Genomic DNA, 27,132 nt, shown 5'->3' with positions numbered 1-27,132 from the left:
GTAGTGTGCCTCAGTGAACAGCTACAAAACTATAGACAAGACGTTAAATGTTGTTACGGCATCTTCCCTGACTCGGCTTGTGAAAGAATTGTGTGCCTAAGCTAAGCGATTGCAGTCACCCACACGAGAGTGCTGCGGCCGTCGCTCAGTCCACTATGACGCAATGCGTTTCCAACGTGTCTGCAGGTTCCCATCGCCGACGTGGAGAACCTGACTGACTCGGCAGATGACAGCCGCGACATCACGCGCGACGTGACAGCTGACCGCATCGTTCCCCTGGCCGTGAACCCTCTGGAGAACCACCCGGAGATAAAGTCCATCGACCACAGCCCCATCGAGTCGCCAAAAGGCGGTGGTGGGTACGAAAGCTCCGAAGTCTAGGCCTCTTCGGGTGGAGCCCGCAACCAAGTCGGAGAGCGATGCCTTTCCAGCACTGCCGGTGTGTCACCGAGGGAGCAGGATGGCAGTATTTAACTGCTCCTGCCAAAAGAAGCATTACCGATGCGGTTAAGCCGGTTGACTGTGAGAGCCATGGCTGTGACCTCAATGAGCAACATTGTTTTGACGCAACACACGCGATAGGGAACATATGCACAGTCAAACAGGCACCGAGAAATATGTAGTGATAGCTGCGCCTCGGTTCGTGTTGACTGGAGCTTGTTCCGTAATGGCGTATTTTGTAAACATTGTCCCTTTTCTTTTCGGTGTCGTTCTCCTATCGTCCTGTAGGGTGACGCTACGGCAGTCAAAAAAGAACGAATTAGCATCTTCACCCTGAGGCACGTACAGGTTCTGACGGATCAGACAAAAAGAAAAGGGAGATTGAGAACGTTTGCTCTATTTTCAACCACACGATGGCGCTGAGTTTTCTCCCATCAGATTAGGCATTCGCTGGAACACTACAAATTGTTCTATTGATGCTTACGGTATTCCTCAAAGCAACAGCAGTGGATGTACATAAATCAAACGTTGATGGAACTTAAAGGGCAAATTCATGGGGCTAACGAGCCTGTTCATCGAGCAGAGTACAGGGCGCCTGATTCATGGTGCGTCCGGATTTAGACAACGAGAAACGCAACAGTAGATTATTACCTACATGCTAGAGGAGAAAAGCCGTTGTATCAAGCGGCCATTTTTGGTCACGATTACTGAATGAGAAATTAGTGGGGCAGCAGCAGGAACAGCCGCCGCTCTGGAGCAACTCACACTGCCATTTCTTAGGATGGTTACAAGCCGAACGTATCCATATCCCAGTATATTCGTGCAGTGCACTACCTTCCCGACGTACAAAGAAGGCACGCATTCAGAGCACTATTAGACATGTCTTTTTGCGTAGCACGAATTTTTGCACCCGCACTCGAAGGCTGTGTCCGCACGTTCAAGGATTTAGAGTTTCTAGCTAAAACGGTACTTGTCACCTCACAGTGAAAAAGAAATCCACCCGTGGCGACAATAACACCGACTACCATGATTCTTGTTTGCGTTTTTCTGCCACCTTGCTTCGAGCGCAAGAATAATGTATGGTTGCTTAAAGTCATGGAGCTTGTCTTAGCCAAGAATTGACAGATGCTTGAAAAGCGCCACTCGGCTATGAATGGGTGGCTTCTCGAAGTAATACATGAAGGATGTGTACAAATAAAGCAAGCTTGCGCAAAAATTAAAGCTCCACCCTTATTTATATCTTTATTTCGCCCGACAGGAAAAAAAACACGGGCGTAGCCAGACTTAACACTTTATGCTGAGAGCGCGTGTTATGGTGGTTGAAATTAAAATTAAGATCAACAAGAGAACACCTAGTGGAAACGAAGTGCGGATTTAATACCACGGCCCAAAAACATGAATGATGTTCATTCCGAAGAGAACTGAACAGCAGTGAACACACTTACTCCAGTTCTATTTCCTTGAAAACTGCTCAATAGATTCTGGCTGTGTCCAAACTATCGCCAAATTTTGTCAACTTTTTAAGCTTCTCGCGTAGGAACTACAGCACTTTTCTGCAAAATTACAAGTTCTTCAAAGAGCTGCACCAAGGCAGCAACGCATCAAACAAAAAACGGGCCGCTTGCTCTATACATAATTGTTCCCTAAAGCCGATCATGTCATTCGCAATCTTCACGGTAGTGATAGATGTTCACGTAGAGAAAAAAGAAAGTAGTGATGACAACTCTGGTGTTTCCTACAGACAGAAACTATAAAGGGTTCCCAGCTAAGGTTAGCCAAGCTGTTCGACGAAAAAAAAAAAAAAGATCAAAATTCATGGTTCAAGATGCTATATTGAGACCTAGGGTGTTCGATCGTCAGATCTCTGACGAGCGAACGCCATGGGTTTAATAACTGCATCTTGCACCGCGTTTTGTTTTCAGCCTTTTGTTGCAATATTTAATTGTATTGAACGACTTCCCTAACGTTAGCTGGGACACGGTATAAAAAAACCTCAACCCCTTCGATCTATTGGAACACTGGGTGATGGTGCTTGTTGTGAGAAATTTTTTCACCACTATACGGCCTTTTTCTGCGCCAGCCGAGGTAGTTCGCGTTGTACACACGTCACAATACACCCGGCACCGGAGCCCTCTGGCTACGTGCGCCCACAAACGCCCCTACGACCGTCCTGTCATATGATCACATGACGCCGACGTATACCAGCGTGTCGCTTCCGTAGATGGCAACTAGCATAGCCCTAATCTATTTCTGCCTCCAGAACGCTACAAATTCGCCATCGACATTGCAGTGCGATGTCACAACTCCCTGCAGGCGCTGTGTGTCACGGAGCGAAACTAGACAACAACGTACAGTTGGTTTTCCGGTGATAGTGTCAAAGGGCCCCCCGATCATCGACCTGTGTGTGTTTAGCTGGCGCCACATGGGCCCCTACTCTGCCTGCCTGTGACATCATCTATTCGCCCCAATCGCGCTGACACGTAGCTTCCGGTACCGCTTTGCTTGATCCGTGGTTGTCGCCCCGATTATCGACTGAGAGTTATCTTCTTCAAAGCCCGCAGCGGTCACAGCCATTGGTTATTGCGTACTGGGTGGCGTTGTTCCCGTTGCCGCTTACGGCGGCGCCCTGAGGACACAGCACGCTCTGCTCAACAGTTGCGCCCGCTGTATTGCCGCCCCGTGTTCCGAGCGCTTGTGTCGTCGCGTGCTGTTTGCTCAAGCGGTCGCACGGGGGCGCTGCCTTTCGTGCAGTGCCCATCGTGGTGCGCGTTCGTGTGCAGTGATACGCTACCATATTTTAGAGGTAGATCCTCATCGACGTGTGAGTGCGCATCATGTGTCATTCTGTCACCTGTGCATCACTATAAAGAAAACGCGGTGATTCTCGCCGCGCACGCTAAGAGGCCAGCAGATTATTCGTGCACGTCAAAAGCTGTGCGCCCAGATTGTGCTGCGTGAACGTTTGGAGTCTATCGAAGCTCGTGGCCCCCTCCCGCAGAGAACGAAACTGTTCGTGTCTAGTGCAGTGGCTCCTTGACTTTGTTTTCTCTTTCGTTCTCACTCTTTTTTTTTTTCTGTGGCAGACATACCGTGCATAAAAAGACAATCGACGTCTGAACGTCGGGACGAGTATATACTAATTGCGAAACGGGTAATTGCAAGTTAGTTATGGCTTTAACAAGGCCATGAGCTGGTTTTCGTGGTCTTTAAACGGTGAAGTATTGAATTCGTTAATGGAACACACACGCTGTTAAGCGCTGTGCCATGTATATATCTGAAAGCCACCGCAATGAGTTGCGTGCATTTGTCGCTCCTAGTGCCGGATCACAAGCACGCACCATCTGCAATGTCAGCAACCCTGTCAACTCAGTATGCACACTTTAAGGAATATATTGCACACACAGTTACCGAAGTTTTCTTTTTGCAAAGTGTGAACGCTTTCCGAGATTCTATAAAGAATTGATGTGGCCTACAGCTTCGTCATCAGCCACGCATTGGCATAAGACAACAAATTTGGGTTAGGCAAATCCATTACGGACGATCCACTGCACGTGCCAAATCATCGCCACATTTCAGCAAACGATGCTTATAACTATAGTGGCTTAGCGCAATGTAACGGAGGGACAGAGAAAACAATAAACAGACGAGGATTTTTTAATGAAAAAGAATGTCTCTATCTGAATCAGCAAAGTCTCTATGAGCCTGTACTTTTCCGAGTACGATTTTATGCACTCCGCTCTATTTATGTCAAGGTTTTTTCTCCCTGTGAGACGATGATGCCCCAGTGCATCAATGAATAGTACGTCTATCGGTGCGTGGCATGTCAATAAACATTTGGTAGAAGCACCCATCCTCGCCTGCTTCATTGTTTGTTGTGTCCGTCCATTACAATGCGCCAAGGTGCCATAGTTAGAATGCAAGACCAACTAGCCCAACAGCCAGTGCTCCCGATGCTTTGTGTTTTACATTTTGTTAAAAGCGACATGTGTTTGTGTATTTCGTTTTCTGTATCTTAAGAGAGGCAGGTATGAACATACCAAAGCATACGAGCCCACAGTTCTAGTATTTTCACCTGAAAAGCATGCATCTGTCCTCCTCCAAGAATTACGCATAAATGTCCAATAAATGCTATTAGCATAGGATTGAATCTCTATATAGCTACTACGACTGGCCTTTTTTTTTATTCTTTATTTTATTTTTATTTTTATTTTTTGCATCTGTGGCTCCAAAGTAATCATTGTGTGCATGTGTGTAGATAAAAAACAAGGTAGGGGGGAAAGAAACCCTCAGTTGGCAGTAACATTACTGTGAACATTTCGACTGCAATGTTCATATTCCCTGTGGAATTGATACTCTGCTCCTGGGTATTCGGCTCACCATGTACCAAAAATTGCAAAGAATCCAAGAGAATTGCACGTAGCTTATTCGCTTCGCCTACGTTCGGCTGAAGAATTATGGCTCACAAGAAAATACATTTAACATCGCAAACTTATTTGAGTTCTGATTAAACCGGAAAAAGTTTCAAAATTGTAAATTTCGTGTGGACAATACCCTGGCGACGTTTACTGTACAGTTTTCTGTGGTGCTATTCTTTGCTTGCTAAAAATTCGCCTCCTTCTCTAAAGTACTAGAACATTACATGGAACGTTAGTATAGCTCATGTTTCTAAGAATTCAAAATCTTGTGAAGCGTTTTCGGAATCGGATTGGAGCTCGCAAGTATTTTTTCTTTCTTTTTTTCGCATTTGTTGGAAACGTCTCTTTGTACACAGCTTGCGAAACAATGACCTATGTGCAGAGTATGATAAACTAACAGCGTGCGGAAATCACCGCCCCGTACTTGGACTAGCCGAATGTTCATTCCGTGCGCCCTTCATCGCTTTCCACTCGCAAATACCATCAGGGAGCGAGCTGCCGGTTTCGACGGCGTCTCGTTTGAACAATGTCCCGGTTTAGAAACTCATATAGGAGAACACTTGTTGACGTGACGTGTGTTTATACAGTGTACCCCGTAACGCTGCCACCAGCAAAGGTCCTTTTGATGTTAAGCAAAATGCTCTTCTGGCATTCTCGTCCCGAGCTCTATCTATACTCCGTAGATGTGGTTCCTTTCGGACAGCTCAAATACGTGGCGTAGGTTGTTGGAAGTCAGCGCTTATAATTAGCCTCCAAAGCAAAGGAAATGTGAGCCAGTGCATCCTCGGCTCCGAGGATGCGGTCGACGGGGCACTGTATTCGGACACATTCTGCAGTGCTGACCAACGTAGCAGCTTTAACGAAGTGTGTTCTACGGTGGCCAGAGATTTCGTTATGTGTGTGTTGTTCTTTTCTTTTTTTTTCCTGGTGTACAACTGCGTCAATGTTCTCTCTACATACAGACATATATATTATACATACTTATGTAATCTTACAATGCAAGTCATGCATACCGTGTATTAATATTCCGATGTATACCTGTATATCGCGTACGTGAGGGTGTGCCATGCTGGGACGCTACAACTTTTGTAACTGTTCATGTTTCTCTCTGTACATTTATAAATGGCATCGGTTTTACAAAAATAAAGTGTCCGAAATGGGCCCAGATGAGTTATTTTCATTTCCTCTCGGTCGACAAATCTGCAGAAAGCTTTCGGTGCAAAAATGTTTTTTGTTTCTCATTATCGATGAAAGCGATGCACAGCAAACATGCGCAGAATCCTGAGGTACACGTCCGCTATATATGTTACACTTACGTAAGTGGACTGAGAAATATTGTATACACCAGAATATATTTCTAAGCTTGGATTGTTAGAATGGTCCTTGTACACAGTACCGTCTCAGCGCGTAGTAACTTCGCTTTCTGCAATGTTTCTCAGCGTTCTTGCACCTTGGTTGAGGGACAAGCACTTTGTCATTTCTGCAGGTACTCTGCGTTCACAATTTCAGAATATCGTGACGCAGTGACATCGCGAAAGAGGCGCTTTGAGCAGGTTGCCTGGGGAAAGGGTGAGACGCAGTGCTCAAACTAAAATGGATCGCAAACAATGCCAAAGATCCGCATGCGTGTACTTTCTTTTTCGCAAGAATTCAAATGGAAGGTTGCTCACAGATAGAACCGGTAGTATGCTCAAGCGTAGGCTTGTCGACATCCATCAGTCGGGTGCGCTGGTGAAAACCACGGAGGAAGATAAACAAGAACGGCCACCCGTGCCCCACCTCGCAATGCGCGAGAGGAGCTAGAAAAGCGGCGGGAGGGCGTTCTACTTCGGCGGCGGCTTCGTATCGCGCTGCCGCTGCTCATCTTGGAAGCGACCTGCGGTGGGCCTAGGCACGCCGAGGACTGATGCACGCTGGGTTCTCGCCGCTTAGTTCGCTTTCAAGTGAGAGACGCCACGAAGGGCAATTCGCTCTTCACCAAGCCAGCGTTGTCACGGCGAGTGTCCGCGGTCGTCAAATGAGATGTCTTCGTGTTCGCTTCTGCGCGCATGACACTATGATTCTTAATTTAGTTATTAAGAGAATGTTTACAAGTTTACACGGCTGATAAAACTACTGTCCTTACTTCTTACAGCTGTCTATTTTTTGCTATCGCAATTGATGCTTCGCCTTTTCGGGACTTCCTTTCTCTTCAACCGTTAAATGTGCTCGCTGCCGTACGAATAGGGCAGCTAGTGACAATAAAAGCGATATAGCAAAGTATTAGAGAACTACACGAAGCAAGGTTCGTAATTTTATCGGCCGTATAAATTGCAGTAAACATTCGCTTACTCATTAAATTAAGCATGGTGCCACGCGCGCACAGGCAAACATGAACAAGTGCGTTATAACACAAAGCTATTCCAAACTCTTCCATTACATTACTGCAAAACAGATGGGCAAAACATTTTCGGGTCACCCCTGATTCGCTTGTCTGTCACGCGATGTCATGAAAACCGTGAAAGCTCCTCATCTGATATGGCGTGTACGCGATGATTATGCGTAATTAGACCAAACAAAAGAAAAATAATTATTCCCGCTTCTACGCCTTTTTCACCATCAGCACTCCGCAATTGGTAAAAAGCTTTCGGACTGCGCCCACTTCGCCTGTCTTAGTGTCTATCACGTGAAGTCACAAAACCACAAAAACTCACCGCGTCATAGTAATGTGTACGCATTAAACACGCCGAACAAAACCGATTTTTTTTTTCGACATAGCCGGAGACTGCCGCATTCTGAAATGAATAGAGGATGGCTGCCCACTGATCCCTCTGGTGCTGGCTACTTGGAGCTGCCAGTTAAAATTGATTTATTTGCGTATATTAAATAACTTTGCGTGGCTGTATAACGCTGTAGATACCTTTCCGTATGTACAAGCCATCGCTTTGGCAAATTTTCTTCGCTGGTGATCTGTTTTAGCTGCATTTTTACACTTCCGTTGCACGCCGCCGCGAATTTTTGTCAGACACCGAAGGCTAAGCAAGAAGAAGCGGGCCAATCGCAAATGCCGGCACCACCCTGCTCATCAGGTTGTCTACTTTCACAGCGCTAGCCCGGCTCCACTGAAATCATCTCCACTCCTGCACGCTTCTTGTCTCTGGTCAGCCAAATACATTTAAAAAAACAGTCAAGTAAAGCAGTGCTATTCGCTTTGAAAGCAAACAAAACTTGGAGGACGTTTTGCCTTTAAGAGTGGAACGCGATAACATTCAAAGATCTCTGACTGCTTCTCACGCATCCCGGCCACTGCAGCTTATGTAAACGTAATGTTTACCTGCAAACGCTGGCGGTGAACGCTATGCACGTAGGCGAGCTTTCCGATTTTTTTTTCTTTCCACCGCACGGCGGGATCCGCCGCTGCTGTAAAGTCACTGCAACCTGGAAAGTACCGCATCCATTTCTCTTCGCTGCCGCGCCGCCGATTGGTCAGTTGCCGGCAGGTGATCCCTTTCCGCCATAGATGGTTCGCGCCGCGCCGGAGCGGGCAAGCAGACAAAGGCATCGCTCGCAGATGCCGCGCGTATGAGCCATCGACGAGGTCGGAGTTTTCGTTTTGTGTAATTTCGGGCATATGTGACTTTTGTAGACTTAAAATAAAACGACAGGAAATGCCCGGGTGCTGCGCTTTCGGGTGCAGCAACCACCGGGAGTCCAGGAAAGCGCTTTTCGCGATACCTATTAAGCGGGAAGAGCGACAGTAATCGCCGTGCTATCTGGCTGCACCGAATAAAGCGCGACAATTCCACTCCCGCTACGTACGTGAACTTGATGGTACCGCAAAGCTGAGAGACTTTGCGGTATCATCGAACCACGTAAATGCCATAATGTGATCGAGAAGTTTCGCGCGTTCGCTTTAGACTGCGGTTTGCCTTGCGCAAACAGGCATGGAGATGCTCAGAAAAAAATATCCACGCATCTCCACGAAGTGAATCATGACGAGTGGGCGAAGCACTGGGGATCGTTCTTACCGTAAATCACCCGTGACATTGCCCACTCGCGCATGTAAATCAGTGACAACGCGTGTGTACAGTATATACGATGTTTTATTTGTCATATCGGACAGAGCGTATCGGACAGAGCTACTTGAAGATCGCCACCCTCACCATCATGGGCAAGAGCTACGAGGTCTCCACGCACGTGGCAGACCCCAAAAATTCGTGTAGGGGCATCATCAAGCTGCCGGCCTCCCTGGTCGAAGGGAACGTGTTGGTTAACCTTCGAGACTCCAATCCAACAATCAACATCCTAGCTGCTCGAAAAATGGGCTCCACGGACTCCTTCCTGGTCACTTTCGAAGGCTCAAAGTTTCCCTTCTACATTGATTACCTCCGCACAGACCTCTGCTGCCGACGATATCGGCAAAACGTGGAGGCGTGTGCTAAGTGCCGGAAGCTTGGACATCGTAAAGATGTCTGCCCTAATGTGACAATATGTCTCTGCCCAAAATGCGGCACGCCAGATCCTCCTGAGGACTACAGCTGCACCCCTACTTGCATCATCTGCAACGGAACACATGAGACTGGTTCATCAGAGTGCAGACTTCGTTACAAACCACGGACAACGCCCCCCGCACCACCAGAAACTAAACTGACACTTCTGGCCAGGAAAAATACACAGGCCTCCAGCCAACAGCCAGGACAAGAGAAGCCGCAGAGCAGCTCTGGCCGCAAGAACTCTGCAACAGCGGCCCAGGTCCTATCATCGAAGCAAGCTTGGCCTCCGCTGACTCCACGCAACGAGCAGAGACCACCCATCAACCATACAAAGGTGAGCTGGGCAGGGGTAGTCTCCCACAATAGCAGCTCTTCACAAGATGCTGATAGCTCTCTCATCAAATGCTTGCTTAATCAGAACGAAATGCTCAAAGCCGAAATCAAACAGCTCAAGGCAATGTTCCACCCCCCCATCGAAATCAATGAAACTCCTGCCGCTACTTCCAACCCACTGCCACAAAAGCTTGCGCCCACACCCACACGCCCTCCGAGAGAACACATGGATATTGTTGCACCCACACCCACAAGCCTTCCGACAGAACAAATGGACACAGTTGCACCCGCTGCTACGACTGAAGCAGCAACTCCAAGGCCACCTTCACCACACCTGCAGCCCCCACCGGCAAAAAGGAAGAATGCCGAAATAACAGACACCGACAACACCCTTAAAAACGCCATATTTGTCCTCCGTGACCGCATGCCCACCCTGGAGAACAAACTTGTTGCCCTTGAAAATCGACTGCAAAGCAAGCTTGATGCCTTTAGTTGTGAGGAATCTGCGTAGTTATGCAGATTCCAAGAGCTAATCGACAGCTGGGGAAGACCCTCCACTACGTCACAAGCTCCCATCCTTCACAAAAGCGACAACAATAATGAAGCCAGCGCGTAGTCTGGTGATCTGGCAATGGAACTGCAGGGGGTTCCGCAACAAGGGCGCCAGTCTAACACTATTTCTGCAGAATCTTAACGGGCTCCCTGACATCATAGCCTTGCAGGAAACACACGGAAAAGTAACTCTACCAGGATACAACACGTTTCAAGACCCTCGCATAGTCAAGCCCAATACTGCCATACTCGTAAGACGGCACCTTTCTGGTAAATGGGGGAGATTCAGCAGTACTGACACCCCCCACGATTTCGTTGAGATTCTACCTCAAAGCCTCAAACAACCCACCCTATACGTGTTGAATGTTTACAGCCCTCCCAATGCTCGACAACACCGCTTTGAGCACATGCTTGCTCAAGCCAAAGCTAATGCCAATAAACAGTCGCTAGTCGTAATGGACGACTTCAGTGGCCCCCTTCAAATGTGGGGCCACTCTGCATCTACCTCTAAGGGAAGAACTCTGTGGCAGCGCTTACAGAATCAAGGTTTCACCATCCACAATGACTTTACTCTTTCTACCCGGCTAGGAAATAGCGTCAGTAGGGATACATCCCCCGACCTCCCCCTAACTCACCGCATCACTCAGGCGACATTGCAAAACCTCCAAAACAACTTAGGAAGCGACCATTACATCCTCAAACTCCGCGTAAATTTCAAGCACAGACCGCTGGCCACGAAACCACTAAGGCTTACTAATTGGACGGAATTCAGAAAATCTCGCTCCACCAACGAAGAAGACATTACCGACATAGAGCAATGGGCGAACGCTTTACAAGCAGATTTAAGGGCCCATACCACCAGTCCACCACTCTCCCGTTAGATACACCCTTGGCAACAATTGATTCGAAGCTCCTACACATGCGGGAAGCGAAGCAAGCCTTACTCAGGAAATGGCTAACAGCCCGTTACAATCAAAAACTCCGAATCAGAATCGCCAAATTGGACTCTCAGATTGAACAATACGCTATCAAATTGGCTGCACAGCAATGAACTCGGGTTTGCGAAGGAGCTCATGGTCATCTTAGCACTAAAAAGACCTGGCAATTGCTCCAGCACCTGCTCGACCCCACCACGTCTAGTACGCATAATAACGACCAGATCAATAAACTGCTACATGAACATGCAGCGGACCTGCCGACAATGTTCAGTAACCTGGCTTCCAAACATATGCCCCCTCTTACGCAAATCCCCATGCCCGACTATACTGGTGAACCCAATGAGGAACTTTGCAGCCTCATCACAAAAGCGGAGGTTCGACATGCCCTCAACCAAGTACGAACCACCACGGCACCAGGTCCAGACTCTGTGATAAATAAGACGCTTCGCAACATCGATGAGCAATCCATACGCAAACTCACCGAGTATTACAACCACTGTCTCGAAGAGGGCTAGATACCCCAACAATGGAAAGCAGCCAAGGTGATCTTCATTCCCAAGCCAAATAAGCCAATTCACATTGATAACTTCCCTCCCATCTCTCTCACCTCATGCATAGGGAAGATCTTGGAGCACGTAATCCACCTACGCCTCTTCAAGTACATCGAAGATAATCACTTGTTCCCCTCCGAAATGACTGGCTTTCGCAAGTTTCTTTCTTGCCAGGATGCCATGCTAAGGCTCAAACAAGACATTATCGAACCGAGCGACGCACGTGACACAAGAGCTTTGCTCGGCCTCGACCGCAAGGGAGCCTTCAATGATGTGTCCCACTTGGCTATTCTACGCCAACTTAGCAATATAAACTGTGGAGAGCGAATCTACCGCTATATATGCAGCTTCCTCACCAAGCGCACTGCAATGCTTCAATTAGGCAGGGAACAATCAGGTCAAATACGTTTAGGAAGCACTGCTACGCCCCAAGGGGCAGTACTCGCCCCCTCCTCTTCAATTTGGCTATGCGACCTTTAGCTTTCACTCTCAAGAAGATTCCCGACCTCCGATTCACACTGTACGCAGACGATATTACGCTGTGGATGACCGGAGGTTCTGGCGGGCACATCCAAGACACCCTCCAAGCAGCCATTGACCAGATCGAACAAGTAGGTCACGACTTGAATCTTAGGTACTCCCCCACCAAATCAGAGCTTCTACTTTTGCCCCCCACGAGACGCTTCAGGACATCGCCCCCGAATATCCAACTCACGGTTGAAGGGCACTCCGTACCCCATGTAGACAGGATAAGGGTACTAGGACTTCACCTTGAAGGCAACCGAGCAAATCGGCGTACCTTGCAAGTACTACAAAGAACAGTAGATAACACGCTACGTCTCATAGGAAGGATCTCCAATAAACACGGAGGGCTTCGATAGAAGCAGCTAACTCAGCTCAGCCAAGCTTTTGTCCTAAGAAAAACCACCTTCGCACTACCGTATCTCTCACTCACTAGGAAGGAAGCGGATACTCTAAATTGCTTGATCCGCAAGATACACAAAGTCGCTCTTGGTGTTACGATTAGAGCATCCACACAAAGGGTGATGGCCACAGCCACAATTAATACCCTTGAAGAATTAACCGAAGCACATCTATCATCGCAATATCACGGACTCTTCACTACTGAAGCTGGGCGTGAGATCCTGAGAGAACTTTACTACGCTCCACCACTCAGCGAGAACAAGCGACATCAACTTCCTCCGAACATACACGGCCAATACCACATCCAAGCCCTACCCAGAACCATTCACCCCGAATTTCACATCGAACGCCGGAAACTTCGAGCCAAGGCGCTACAACGCAGCTATGGACAGGAGGAAGGAGCCTACTATGTGGATTCCGCAGCCTATATTACTAAACATCGTTATGCTCTAGCGGTCGTAGACAAGCAGGGCAACACTCTCCGTTCAGCATCAGTCAAGACCACCTCAGCGGGTGACGCAGAAGAGGCCGCCATTGCACTCGCATCGGGGCTACCTGATTGCGATGTCATCATAAGTGACTCGAAGACTGCTATCCGGAACTTCAGTAGCGGCTACATTACCAACCTCGCGCACTCTCTACTTGTCGCTCACCCGCCGAAAAACTACATCGCTCTTATCTGGACTCAAGCACATCAAGGAGTACCAGGCAACGAAATGGCTCATGCCGCTGCTCGAGGATTCACGGACCGAGTGGACGGAATTGTGGGCCTTACTCTACAACCCAATCTACAACAACACACCAATAAAGACACACTCATCACATTCCATGAAATTTGCACACATTACTAACACCAACGCCTAACGTATCCATCTCTCTCTGTGTCGAGCACGCGCCAGAGAGAAATATTCTGGCGCGAACTACAAACTCACACTTTTCCTACCTCACGCACTTTGCACTTATTCTTTCCCGACACCCAAGTTTCGCTTCTTCCCTGTCCAGACAGCAGATCTCTCCCATATCATGTGGAAATGCCCCATCAAATATCCCCCCCCCCCCCCGCAACCTCAAAACATGAATTAGTAGCGAGGAGCCTGCGCAGCTCCGATCCCACCCTGCAGGATCGAGTCCTGAGGTGGGCTGAGGAGGTAGCGGAGGCCTACCACGACTGGTAGGCGGACGTCTGGCAACACAAGGTGCTGAGACTGGAGCACACAGACCTCTCCCCCCCCCCCCCGGCCCCTCGCCTTTCTTAAAAAGGGAAATAAAAGTTTATTCATTCAGTCATTCATTTGTCATAACTAGCATGTCGTGTTCAGTTCTGGATTCCGTTTTCCCTTCATTATTACTGCTTTGTGGTCCGTGAAATGTAGAGCCAATGGTTCTTCGATGCAATCTAGCCTGAAGTGGTGTGTGTGTGTGTGTGTGTGTGTGTGTGTGTGTGTGTGTGTGTGTGTGTGTGTGTGTGTGGTGTGGTGTGCGTGTGCGTGTGCGTGTGCGTGTGCGTGTGCGTGTGCGTGTGCGTGTGCGTGTGCGTGTGCGTGTGCGTGTGCGTGTGCGTGTGCGTGTGTGTGTGCGTGTGCGTGTGCGTGTGTGTGGGAAATGCGCAGTGCTGCGACCCTTGGGACATGGACCCATCCGCCGTGAATCTGCTGCTGCTGAGGGCCGAGGAGCAGCGCAACAAAAGCCCCACTCCGGCACACGCCAAACCCTCTGGCGAGTTTCTATGCCCAGTGCCGTCGTTGTCCTCGTCTTCGGAAGTTTCACTTGTACCGGGTCTAAGCGGAGGCATCACGGGGCTGCCTTCACTGCGGGATGCATGTTGCCCGGGGCCACCACCGCATCAGCGGAACAGTGGCAGCACTTCGGTGTCTTCTAGTGTTCAGCTGCAACCAACGCCAACACCTCGTGGTTCCAGCGGCAGTAGCGGTGGCCGTCCTTCAGTTCCAATTCCTGCTACAGGATATCAGGGTTTGGCGTTAAAACAAGCGTCAGCGGCCGACAAGGCCATTTGCCAGAACGATCGGTGCTGTCGCCGTTAAGCGCAACATCCACGCAGGAGTAAAGGTGCATCATTCAGAGTCAGTGCGGCGCCCAAGGCATGGGGGCCACCGCAACAAAGTGGAGCCGATGGCCCTGGGACCCGTGCTGCTCAATATGTTCCGGTCTACATTATCGGACAATGTGTGGTCATCTTTTTCCAACAACAGTCGGCAAGGCCTACGACCAGCGCGCAATAGCCAGTGCCGCCCACCAGAGAAGCTGGTTGCGCGCTGGATGACTCACCAACGACGACCTCACACCCTGGACAAGTTTCTTTGTTGCAAGCGTGCCGGAAACTCAGTTGCAGCGTGGCCGAGTGTAAAGACGAAGTGAACTTGGCCGCGAGCGCTCGCAAGGTGGGCGCCGGAAGAGAAAGACGACGAGGGGAGAATAGAACAGCGGGCCCAGGGAACGGGTGCTGTGTCTCTGTCTCCGTTCATTACTATATATACATATATATATGGAGAGAGAGAGAAATGAGAAGCACTACTTCGCGGTTATCCGGTTTATTCACCCAACAGTTTCGGTGGGTGGACCGCCCTTTTTAAGGGATATAGGAAATTCCTAGGTTGCAAGAATTCCTAGGTTATATATTGCCACGAGACAGTGAAGGGCTGCTACTGTCGGTCAGACGAAGACGACGGCGACGAAGTAGCCAGAGGTGCGCGACAGCCTTGCATCCGTCGCCGCTGCTTGTCCAAACCTTTTATATAGCAATACTCCCTAAATAAACGTTATCCCCGTAACATCTTTTGGTGGAGGTGCGGGGCAAACCTGTCAACGTGTCGGTCTCGAACTCAACGCCTCAAAATGCCGTTTAGGACGCCGTGAAATAACCGTACTTGGCCATCTCGTCAACGCGACAGGTGCCCAGCCCGATCCTAAAAAAGTTCGCGCCGTGAAGCATTTTCCTGTACCTTGTTCGGCTAGTGACGTACGGAGTTTGATAGGATTGTGCTCCTATTTACGACGTTTTATTCGTAATTTCGCCGACATTGCGCGTCCCCTTACTGCGCTCCTCAAAAAAGACGTTGCTTTGACATGGGGCTCACCCCGAGCTGCTGCCTTTTCGGCGCTTATAGATGCCATCACGACTTCTCCTATTTTAGTGCATTTTGATCCGACTGCACCGACGGAACTTCGCACAGATGCCAGCGGCCATGGAATCGGTGCCGTCCTCGCTCAGCGTCAGAGCGGCCACGATTGTGTTATCGCGTACGCTAGCCGCCTCCTGTCCGCACCGGAGAAGAATTACTCCATCACGGAACGAGAGTGTCTTGCTCTTGTCTGGGCTGTCGCCAAATTTCGTCCCTACCTGTTTGGCCGCACCTTTACCGTCGTAACTGATCATCATGCCCTCTGTTGGCTTTCTTCGCTCAAAGACCCTACAGGCCGCCTTGGTCGTTGGGCTCTGCGCCTCCAAGAATACTCGTTTTCCGTGGTACAGAAGTCCGGTCAGCTTCATCAAGATGCCGACTGTCTCTCACGGCATCCCGTGGATTCCCCTGATGTCACCGAGCAAGACACCGACGCCTGCGTCTCGTCTATCTCGGACCTCGTTAATATACGGGACGAACAAAGCCACGACTCGGCTTTACGGTCTATCATCGACCGTCTCAACTCCGCCACACCGGACCCTTCCCTCCACTTGTTCTTCCTTCAGGACGGCACCTTATACCGCCATAATATGCATCCTGAGGGCCCTGAACGCCTCCTTGTCGTGCCTGCCCATCTGCAGTCAGATGTCCTTCGCCAGCTTCACGATGAGCCCACTGCTGATCACGTTGGTGTCACCCGCCTTATGATCGCGTCAGGCGCCGTTTCTTCTGGCCTGGTCTCTATCGCTCCGTCCGCCGAACCGTTCTTTCGTGTTGGGCTCGACCTTCTTGGCCCCTTTCCAACCTCGACATCAGGCAACAAGTGGGTCTTATCTACGCGACGCGATACGCCATTACCCGTGCCCTCCCAACCAGCTGTGCTACGGATATTGCCGACTTTCTCCTTCATCATCATGGTGCTCCTCGACAGTTTCTGACCGATCAAGGCCGATACTTTTTGTTTCGCGTCATCGATGACATCCTTCGTTCCTGCTCTACCCACCACAAGCTCAACACATACCCGGAGCCACTCCTCTCGTATCACGAGATTTGCTCGCACTATAAGTTATCGAAAAAGGAATTCCCCTCACCTCAACCAACACTAAAAAAAGCACAACAATTAACGCTTAGATTGCTGCAAACGCACAGTTACCCCAACCCCTATATATGCAGCAAATACCTCCCAGATATAAGGCCAGAATGCCCTAAATGCCAAAATCCAAAGTGCGACTTAGATCACATGCTGTGGCAGTGTCCCGCGCTAAACGCTTGCTTCGGGTCTCCTACCACCGAGGACGACTGGATCAACCACCTCAGGAGCCCCGACAGAGCCCTTCAACACCAGGCCGTCCAGAAGGCCCAACAGGTGGCTGGCGAGCTCCGACTCCCCGTCCCCACATGGGCGGAGCCACCGGGCCGGCCCCCGTAAGGGGTGCCCAGGCCCCTTCAGGACCTTTAATAAAGTTAATTCTCTCTCTCTCTCTCTTATAACTGCTTATCACCCGCAAACGAATGGACTCATAGAGCGCCTGAACCGAACTCTGACCGATGTGCTTTCAATGTACGTCTCCGCCGATCACCGCGATTGGGACGCTACTTTGCCGTAAGTTACTTTTGCCTACAACTCGTCCCGACATGACACTACTGGCTACTCCCCATTTTATCTCCTGTATGACCGCGAACCTTCTCTGCCTCTCGATACTTTACTTCCAACTTTACTTCCTGTCAGCTCAACCACCACGTACGTTCGCGACGCTATAGCGCGCGCCGACACAGCTCGCCAGATCGCTCGTGAACGGCTCACAGTGTCTCAGGCTTCCCAAAAAGCCCTGTATGATAGTCGCCACAGAGACGCCCCAAGCGCCCTCGTGCTGCTGTGGTCTCCATCCCGCCGCATCGGTCTCTCCGAAAAGCTATTGCCCCGCTACGATGGTCCTTACAGGGTGCTACGTCAAGTCACCGACGTTACGTATCAGATCGAGCCAGTCACCGCGCCAGCGCGCCGTCTACGCCCCCGCCCTCTGCTATCAGGCACGTTGCGAGACTTAAGCCGTACGTAACTGGACCCTCTGGTCCGTCGTAGCGAGCACCGGGTCGGAGCTCTCGCCCCGGGGGGCGGAGGGGAGGGGGGGGGGGGGGGGGGCGTCGCGCTACGAGACAGTGAAGGGGCTGCTACTGCCGGTCGGACGAAGCCAACGGCGACGAAGTAGCCAGAGGCGCGCGACAGCCTTGCATCCGTCGCCGCTGCTTGTCCAAACCTTGTATATAGCAATACTCCCTAAATAAACGCTGTACGCGCGTAACAATATATATATATATATATATATATATATATATATATATATATATATATAGAGAGAGAGAGAGAGAGAGAAGTCATAAGCACAACTTCGCGGTTATCTTAGGATTATTTACCCAACAGTTGCGGTCGGTGGACAGGCCTTCTTCAAGGGAGACAGCAAATTCCTATAGGTTGCGATAATTTCCTGTATCCCTTGAAAAAGGTCGGTCCACCAACCGAAACTGTTGGGTAAATAAACCTAAGATAACCGCGAAGTTGTGCTTCGCATTTTTCTACATACGCTTGGCCCATTGAACAATCCAGTTACTATATACATACATGTTTACACATGAATGTATATACATTCATGTTATATACATGACACGTATACATGTTTATCTTTCACCGGTGGCCGCTTTCCACCGGCTAACAAATGTTAAACGTTATCGCTCGGCGCAGGACGCGCCTGTATCGGAAGTTTCTAGAACGTTATCGATGCTTCTTTCCATTGCCTGTTTTCACCGACGCTTCTGTTATCTGATTGCATGACTGACGCGAATTGTCTAGAACTTTCTGGAAGACACGCGGGCATCAGGGATTAATCTAGAACCTTCGATGACTCAGGTATAAAAGCCGACGCGTTTCGCCGCTGATCAGATTTTCGACGATCGCCGACTGTGTTCGCCGCTATCGTTGTGCTTTGAGTGTACCTTGATTTTGTGGGCACAGGTTCGCCCAATAAACAAACAGTTTCGTCGTACACAGTTTTACGACTGTTTTCTTCAGCGTCACTACTACGTGACATCTGGTGGAGATGCTGGGGCTGAAGTTCGTGAGCATCACCCTTGCTTTCCCTGCACGCAGCTCAGCTATGCCTCTAGCGACGCAAATTTCACGGTCGAGCAGTAAGTGATGATCGCCCTCGATGATGCCCTCCATGTCTGCAGGCACTTCGGTACCGACGGAAATCATTACGCTGGAGCGAGGCGGAACCATAGAGAAAGAAATTCAACAAGAGGGGACACTCGGCAAAAACTGGCAACAGGAAACACGTCACCATACGTCACGTTATACTTTTGACACCGAACGTTAGCTGCCGCGAGCATCGAAAAAAAAAAAGAAAGTGAACTTAAGTTAACAGGCATTGATTTATTTTTTTTAAATTCTTTGCCGCGAAAACTAAAACGTTTTGCGTATAAATGAACTTAAGCTTTGCGACTTATTTTTCTTGCCTTACCTAGCCAAAGGTCAATGACGCGCCAGATACATGCGTCATCTGCCAGACAGTCCCCCGAAGCCAGCGAGTGCGGCCGCGCGCGCGTTTGAGCGCTCGCCCGCGGCGACCCGTCTGTCCCCTTTTTTTGTAAAGTAGCCTGGGGCGCGATCTTGTACGCGTTCCAAAATGGAACGGAGGCGTTCCATTCCATCGAGCCGCACACGATTGGCCAATTTCAACCGCGACGTTCAAATTGACCAATCGCGTGCGGCTCGATGGAACGGAACGCCTCCGTTCCATTTTGGAACGCGTACAAGATCGCGCCCCTGGTTTCGTGGGCTCCCGGCGTATGCTTACGTTCCTTTTGCACTGGGACAAGACACCACTGCACTATTGGATTACGGCAAGGTGAGAAATTTGGTTTCACAGTCTACGACGCATTTAGGCTTACGGCACGGGACCGAGACTTGAGACGCAGTTAGCGAAAAACAGCTCGGCCGTCCTGGCGCAGTTAATTTGAGTTAATGAATCGTGCTGGGACATGTTTCCGAAGCTTCCTAGGGGATTATTGTAACTTATTTCGGTTCTGTTGAGGCACACTAGCCGCGCAGCGTGCTGTGACGCAGTTAGCGAGAACCAACTCGGTCGTAGTGCGCAGTGTAGTGCATCTTACTAGGAGAAGTTTGTGCCGCTTTCTCTGACGTCAGACATTACTGAAGAGTAACTTCGTTACTTTCTGGGGTACTTTTGAGTCACGTTGGCCGCACAGCACGCTGTGACGCAGTTAGCGATAAGCAGCTCGGCCGTGGTGATAAAGTTAGTTTGGCGTGTAATGAATCTTATAGAGGGTCAAGTTTGTGACGTTTCTTGTGGCCCCGCAACAACATATACCTTCTTTCGGTACTCACGCCTGTTGAAAACGCGATGGGCGATTGCCAAGAGTGATAACATGGGAGTGTGCTGCTGGCGCCGGCAGAACGCGCGAAAGATAACGCCGAGGAACATATCACACTTGTAATTCGAAAATTCCGTCTTCTAAAGGACTGAAAACAGGCTTTGCACCCACGCATTTGTCTTGAGTGCCTGTTGCGTCCGTCTCTGTGGATGTCACGTACCGTCGCATAACCTGAGGCCAAGTTTTGAAAACGCGAAGTCGCCCGTGTATTTGTGGTGCCAAAGTGCAGGAAATAATGCCCGGAAAGGGGGGAACGCTTGGAAATCAGATGTTTTCATATATGTTTGGGATGAGTCGGGTATTTTCTACGCCATGTATGTAAAAGCGAATTGCTTTTGTTTGTAATGCCGCCCATTCACCGCTTTCGCACGTTTCGCCTCTACACGCAGTATTCCTATATCTAAATACCGAAATGACTCATGCTTGTAACATGCTGCTACGTGCTTGCAAATGTAACATGCTTGTAATTTACTTTTTTTTCAGCTGGTGCCGTCCGGTGGAGCTTCGTACAGGTACTGCCTTACCTGCTGGTGTCACAACCTGCTGGTGTCACAACGTTGGATGAACGCACAAAAAGCGCGGAATGAGCTTTTATATAGAGCAAAATAAATATTTCCTCATTGCACAAAAGGTCTTGCGTCTACTTTGTGAAATTGCACGTGGCACAGATTCGATGGGACTTTACGAGATCGTTCGTAATCATTTTTACTAAATAATAAACCGATTCTGCACGAAGAGCAAAAAAAAAAATTATAAGGAGGGGGGGGGGGGGGGGGGTCGCAGCCGGCGTGCTAGCTTGCGTTCAAAATACGCGCGCCCAAAACCGAAACCGGAAGTGATGTAAGCGATCGACACCGACCGCTTGGCACGCTGCAGTCAATTCGGCCGCTGGGCCCTATGGGAGTGTCCCCTCTTGTTGAATTTCTTTCTCTATGGCGGAACGGTGACTTGTTCTTCAAGCACATTCAAGGCATGGTAACTTATGCTTGTATCCAGTGGTATCGCGTTGTACATTGAAAGCGTTATCGACCTGGACCTTAAGTCGATGACTGCACCGTGTTGGTTTAGAATGTCCAAGCCTAGGATGACATCCCTGGAGCAGTGCTGCAGGATTACGAAGCTCGTCGGGTAAGTGCGGTTGTTTACCGTGACTCGCGCTGTGCAGATTCCAGCCGGCGTTATTAGGTGGCCTCCCGCTGTCCGGATATCGGGTCCTTGCCAGGCCGTCTTCACCTTCTTTAACTTGGCGGCGAACGCGCCACTGAAGACGGAATAGTCGGCGCCAGTGTCGACGAGAGCGGATCCTTCAGGTCGCCTCGCACGATGGAGCCTGAGACTTCAAGCATTCGACATCACCGTCGTTTACAAATCCGGGCGAAAGCACGCTGACGCCGATTGTTTGTCTCGCGCCCCCGTCGAACCGCCGCCGAAAGACGACCAGGATGACGACACTTTCTTGGGACCCATCAGTGCCGACGAATTCGCCGAACAACAGTGAGCCGACCCGGAACTAAGGAGCCTTGTAGACTACCTGGAAGGCAAGACCGTCATTGTGCCGAAGGCGTTCAGGCGAGGATTGGCGTCGTTCTTCTTGCAAAACGACATTCTCCTAAAGAAGAACTTCTCGCCCCTCCGAGCCAACTACCCTCAGCATTGCGTCCAGAGGTTCTGCAAGCTCTCCATGATGACCCAACGGCTGGACATCTCGGTTTTTCCCGCACTCTCGCGAGGATACAAGAAAAATACTACTGGCCTCGCCTCTCTGCTGACATCGCCCATTACGTAAGGACATGCCGAGACTGTCAGCGACGCAAAACACCGCCGACAAGGCCAGCCGGGCTTCTACAGCCGATCGAGCCACCTCGCCGACCGTTCCAGCAGATCGGGATGGACTTACTGGGGCCTTTTCCGACGTCGACGTCCGGGAATAAATGGATCATCGTAGCTACGGACTACCTCACCCGCTACGCCGAAACAAAAGCCTTGCCCAAAGGCAGTGCCGACGAGGTAGCCCGATTCTTCGTTGAGAACATCCTCCTGCGTCACGGTGCCCCGGAAGTCCTCATCACCGACAGAGGTACGGCCTTCACGGCTGAACTAACTCAAGCCATCCTGCGATACAGCCAGACAAGCCATCGCCGCACCACCGCCTACCACCCGCAGACGAATGGCCTCACCGAGCGCCTAAATAAGACCATCGCCGACATGCTGGCAATGTACGTCGACGTCGAACACAAGACGTGGGATGCCATCCTTCCGTACGTGACCTTCGCATACAACACGGCCGTGCAAGAAACGACGCACATGGCGCCGTTCAACCTGGTCTACGGAAGGAACCCGGCAACGACGCTTGACGCCATGCTACCGGACGTCGCTGACGAAGAAAATCTCGACGTTGCCACCTATTTGCAGCGTGCCGAAGAAGGTCGACAGCTCGCCCGCCTGCGCATCAAGAACCAGCAGAGAACCGACAGCCGACACTACAATCTTCGACGACGCTACGTCGAGTACCAGCCCGGAGACCGTGTTTGGGTCTGGACTCCGATACGCCGACGAGGACTTAGCGAGAAACTCTTACGTCGCTATTTCGGACCATATAAGATCATCCGACGTAATGGCGCACTGGACTACGAGGTCGTGCCAGACGGCATTTCGCAATCACAGCGGCGGCGCGCACGACCCGAAGTCATCCATGTGGTGCGTCTTAAGCCTTTCTACGCCCGCTGATGAACTTAGGTACTTTGTTACTTTTTTTTTCTTTTATTGCGATAGCAATTATATGGACACTTCAACCGGATTTCTGCCGTCGGCGTCGCCGTCGCCGTATCCGTGAGGTTCCGTATAGATAAAATCTTCACCGCGCGCCGTATGCCCCAGCGGAAGCGTGCTGGGACGCGCGCTATCACAGAGAGCGAACGCACTCATCTCCCACGCGCAAGCAACGAAGCGGGAAGCCAGCGCCAGAGGGAGCGAGGGGGGGGGGGCACATTTACTGTGCCAACAACCGCGCTCGTCGCTCGCCGCACCGTCTCTTATCTCCACACGGCTGTGACCTTTATGCACTATGCGTTCGCCGATCAGTTTCTGTTGAAGCGATAGACCGCACGTACCTTCGCCCGCTGCTGCGGCGTATATATGCGCTTGCTGCCAGCGTTTTGACAGTCGTTGTCTGCAGTCATTCAGTGTGATCTATTCATGTTTGTTTGTGCGCGCTCACACCACGCTTGTTCATTCAGTTAGTAATAGTCGGGCCACATTTTCCAACGCACGCTACACATGCAGTGCTGCCCGGATCGACAGTGCAGCGCTACAGGTGTGTCCCTTCGCACGCGCGCTGCCCACGGGAAGCGCTTCTCATCAACACCACCGTTTCACACGCGCCTTCTCGTGGTTATCGAGTCTCTCTTCATGTCGGTCTACTTACGCCGCAGCACACCTGCTTACTTAATCAGCTCATGTTTACTACAATTCATATTGCTACCAAAGCCGCTCACCTTACTTCGTATGACATTGCTGTGTTGCTATCGCATTCATTGCTTCGCCCTTAGGGCGAAACTGTGACATCTTTTTTTTTAATTTTCTGTCTTTATTACGCGTGGTTTTGTTTACGCTTTCACATTTGTTTGTAGCATCGGGACGATGCTTTTTAAGGGGAGGGTATTGACACGTATACATGTTTATCTTTCACCGGTGGCCGCTTTCCACCGGCTAACAAATGTTAAACGTTATCGCTCGGCGCAGGACGCGCCTGTATCGGAAGTTTCTAGAACGTTATCGATGCTTCTTTCCATTGCCTGTTTTCACCGACGCTTCTGTTATCTGATTGCATGACTGACGCGAATTGTCTAGAACTTTCTGGAAGACACGCGGTCATCCGGGATTAATCTAGAACCTTCGATGACTCAGATATAAAAGCCGACGCGTTTCGCCGCTGATCAGATTTTCGACGATCGCCGACTGTGTTCGCCGCTATCGTTGTGCTTTGAGTGTACCTTGATTTTGTGGGCACAGGTACGCCCAATAAACAACCAGTTTCGTCGTACACAGTTTTACGACTGTTTTCTTCAGCGTCACTACTACGTGACAATATACGTGGCAGGTGCGAGCCAACGTTGGCCCTGAGCACGGACAACGTGGACGGACGGACACGCCTTGACCCTAAGGTGGTTCGCGCCTAATACGCAGAACCGAGCAAAATGCTAGTCGAAGAGCGTCGGAATGCGGGCAGCTCTGTAAAACATATATATATTATAGTGAGAAAACCGCTGCAATAAAGATCTATCGACCTGTCAATGTCGAATATTAAAATATACATTTTCTCGTGTGTTGTTGTTTATTACTGCTTAAAACAACGGGAACGTACCGTGACCTGGATAAGCATCCCTTTCCTTGTACTGCAGTCAGCGACAGTTTATCTTCGTCGAAGTCGATCTGTATCGATCGTTTCGAGCGCGTGTAAATCAGTAGCCACGTTCGAAAGCAATTACATCCATGCTTATAAACGATGCGTGGCAACGCTTGATACCTAGTCAGCCTAAAAATTATGTGTGACACGCGAGCATCGGCCTCGTTTTGAATTTAAAACGGGGGGCGCGCAGTTGAATGCTTCACTTTCCGAGTAGATGTAATTTATATCGCATTTAGCTAAGCGAAACACGGTTTTGTTTGTGGATTTCACAGGGCCCACTGCGGCAACCATCGTGCCGGTCTTCGCTGTAGCAAGCCTAGAAAACCCGAGGAAGAGCTGCTCGCGTTTTTCGCAGCGCGGCCAATAGCTACGAGTTAGCTACGAGGGTAAAAGAGTCAGTGTAAACAAACCCGATATTCACGTAGGCCTGCGACGTTTAAAATGCTTAAATAAAACACGAGTAATGTTGCTTAATTATGGAATTAAGCAATTCAGTATATTCCTTGGATATCTTCCCAACGAGCAGAAAACTTATCGTGAAGAACAAATGAAAGGCCGGCTGCTCGAGCACCCGTCCTGTCGCTGGTCTCGCTGCATGCAATTTGGCGCCTGTAAAAATCTTCCGATCGTACTTATCTGTACTGTTTCGCACGCGTAGAAGATGCACCATCTCATCTTTCATCTAAGGGACGATGAAATGCGTTTCGATTTGCGATAATATAAGCCGCTGAAAACGAAGCTACATAGCTGCGCTGCTGCCACCCGAGAGACGCGTTGGACCAAATCTGGCAACAACAGCGCAGTGTTGCCTACGCATGCTCCGGCGGTTGCGGTACTTTCGAGGTTGCAGCGACTTTACGCTGCTGTAAAACCCCTCAATGAAGAAAAGTAGCGCCATCTAAAGCCCCTATATATAAAAAGTAGCGCCATCCACTTCCCTCCTCCTCCGTTCCACTATCGCGCTCGGCGCGACCAGCGCGATCGAGGCGCGATATCGACAGTGGCGCCGCCTGCGTCGGGCCTGCCGTGGCAGACGACAGCTAACGCGCTACCAGAGGAAATCCGAGGTAAAGTTCGATCGCGCCCTGCGGAGACGTTTTTGAGGCGCGATTTTGCTTCGTCAGTCAGTAACAGGTCTTAATAATGCCGTTTTGGAAGTAGCAACGCGACGATGCGAGACGGCGCAAATATCAAGTGTGCAGCAAGCGTTTGCGCACGCCGGATGGTAAACAAAAAAAGCCTTTTGCCCTCGCCTGGTGGGTTGCGGCAACTTAAGGCGCAGCAGCATGCCATCACAACGAAGTTCTTGTCCCTAACACGTTTGATCCGTTTGTGCGTACAGCACTTTCGTCGCACAGGCCCGAGAATGGCAGTCGGAGCGCGCTGGAAAGAAAAAAATATACAAAAGCGCGACGCGAACTTCCACGTGACACGGATTGGCCAATGGGGGGGCAGAGGAGGCTGGGGCGACAGGAGGCGGCTAAGAGAGGGCGAGGAGGAAGCGCCGGGGTGAGCGCGGTGGCGGCAAGATCTAAGAATGGCGCTACTTTTATAAATATAGGGGTTTTAGCGTCATCTCCTCTCTCCTCCTCCTGCGCCGGCGTTCACTCTCTCTTCTGTCGACTGTGGCTCCCCCTACGCGGTGCCGAACTAGCAGACGCTCTCCGAATGAAACGCTGTGGCTACGTGTCGCTCGCGCTCTTGAACTCGTATTTTGATCGGAATTTTTCGCGTTATGTTATGACTGGCTGCCGAAACAACGAGAGGACGCATAAATGCCGTTGCGCTTAGATGGCTGTACTATTAGCGGTGATACAGTGAGCATAAAGCCTCTAAGTCGGGCTTTAACTGAGCCATGCCACGCGCGACCTCGGCGTTGGTTCATCTCCGCGTTTCAGTAGCTCCAGTCCCTCGTTGGCCAGCGGCTAACGTGCACAGCGGGCCTCTAACAATGACTACGCTTCGGGAGTGAATGATCCACTAGCTGTAAATATGCAGTTGTCTTACAGGTTTCACTGACTAGTGAGCTACCGATCATTCGGCGGAAGCGGTCCGTCGATAATGAGGCTAGTGGCTTCGTTCGCTTGCAGGAAGCCTTACACTACTCCACACATTTTTTCTTTTTTTTTTTTTTTTTGCGGACTTGAGTAGCGCGGCGGCGGTCATCTTACAGGTGTATGCGAGGCTGCTTTTGCGGATCATAGTGCCGCTTGCATGTGCTGCGCGCGGGTCCGAGAAATTCTACCCTGCGTATTGTATCTACTATCTTATCAAATACAGAGCAGAAACGATGAGTTAACATCCAGGTTTGTCCTGGCCACTGACAAAGCCACGCAGGAATGAGTTAACTCTATAATCAAGGGCGTTGCAATGTGGATAGCATTGCTGCCAGCAGACAGCAATGTCTTTGAAGTGCACGGTGTATTCTTACGTTTGGCAGGCGGCTTCCTCGGCTTCAGCTGCTTCCGAAGAACGAAGAGCGATGGAATGGCTTGACGCTTGAATT

General features: G+C 50.2%; 1 protein-coding gene across 1 annotated transcript in view; it reads left to right on the top strand.

The window, feature by feature from the left end:
- LOC119449404 (glutamate receptor 3-like) overlaps positions 1 to 6,011 on the top strand; it is a 48,414-nt gene extending 42,403 nt beyond the window's left edge. Inside the window, exon 16 of the mRNA XM_037712573.2 lies at positions 187 to 6,011. Within this exon, the coding sequence (XP_037568501.1) occupies positions 187 to 381 (195 nt within the window). The 3' untranslated portion in view covers positions 382 to 6,011. The remainder of the gene's footprint in view (positions 1 to 186) is intronic.
- The last annotated feature ends 21,121 nt before the right edge of the window (positions 6,012 to 27,132 follow it).

The sequence above is a fragment of the Dermacentor silvarum genome, chromosome 4 (assembly GCF_013339745.2).
Source record: "Dermacentor silvarum isolate Dsil-2018 chromosome 4, BIME_Dsil_1.4, whole genome shotgun sequence".
NCBI classification, from domain to species: Eukaryota; Metazoa; Arthropoda; class Arachnida; order Ixodida; family Ixodidae; genus Dermacentor; species Dermacentor silvarum.
Note: the sequence above shows the minus strand (reverse complement) of the source record. Positions and strands in the feature narration are given on the sequence as shown.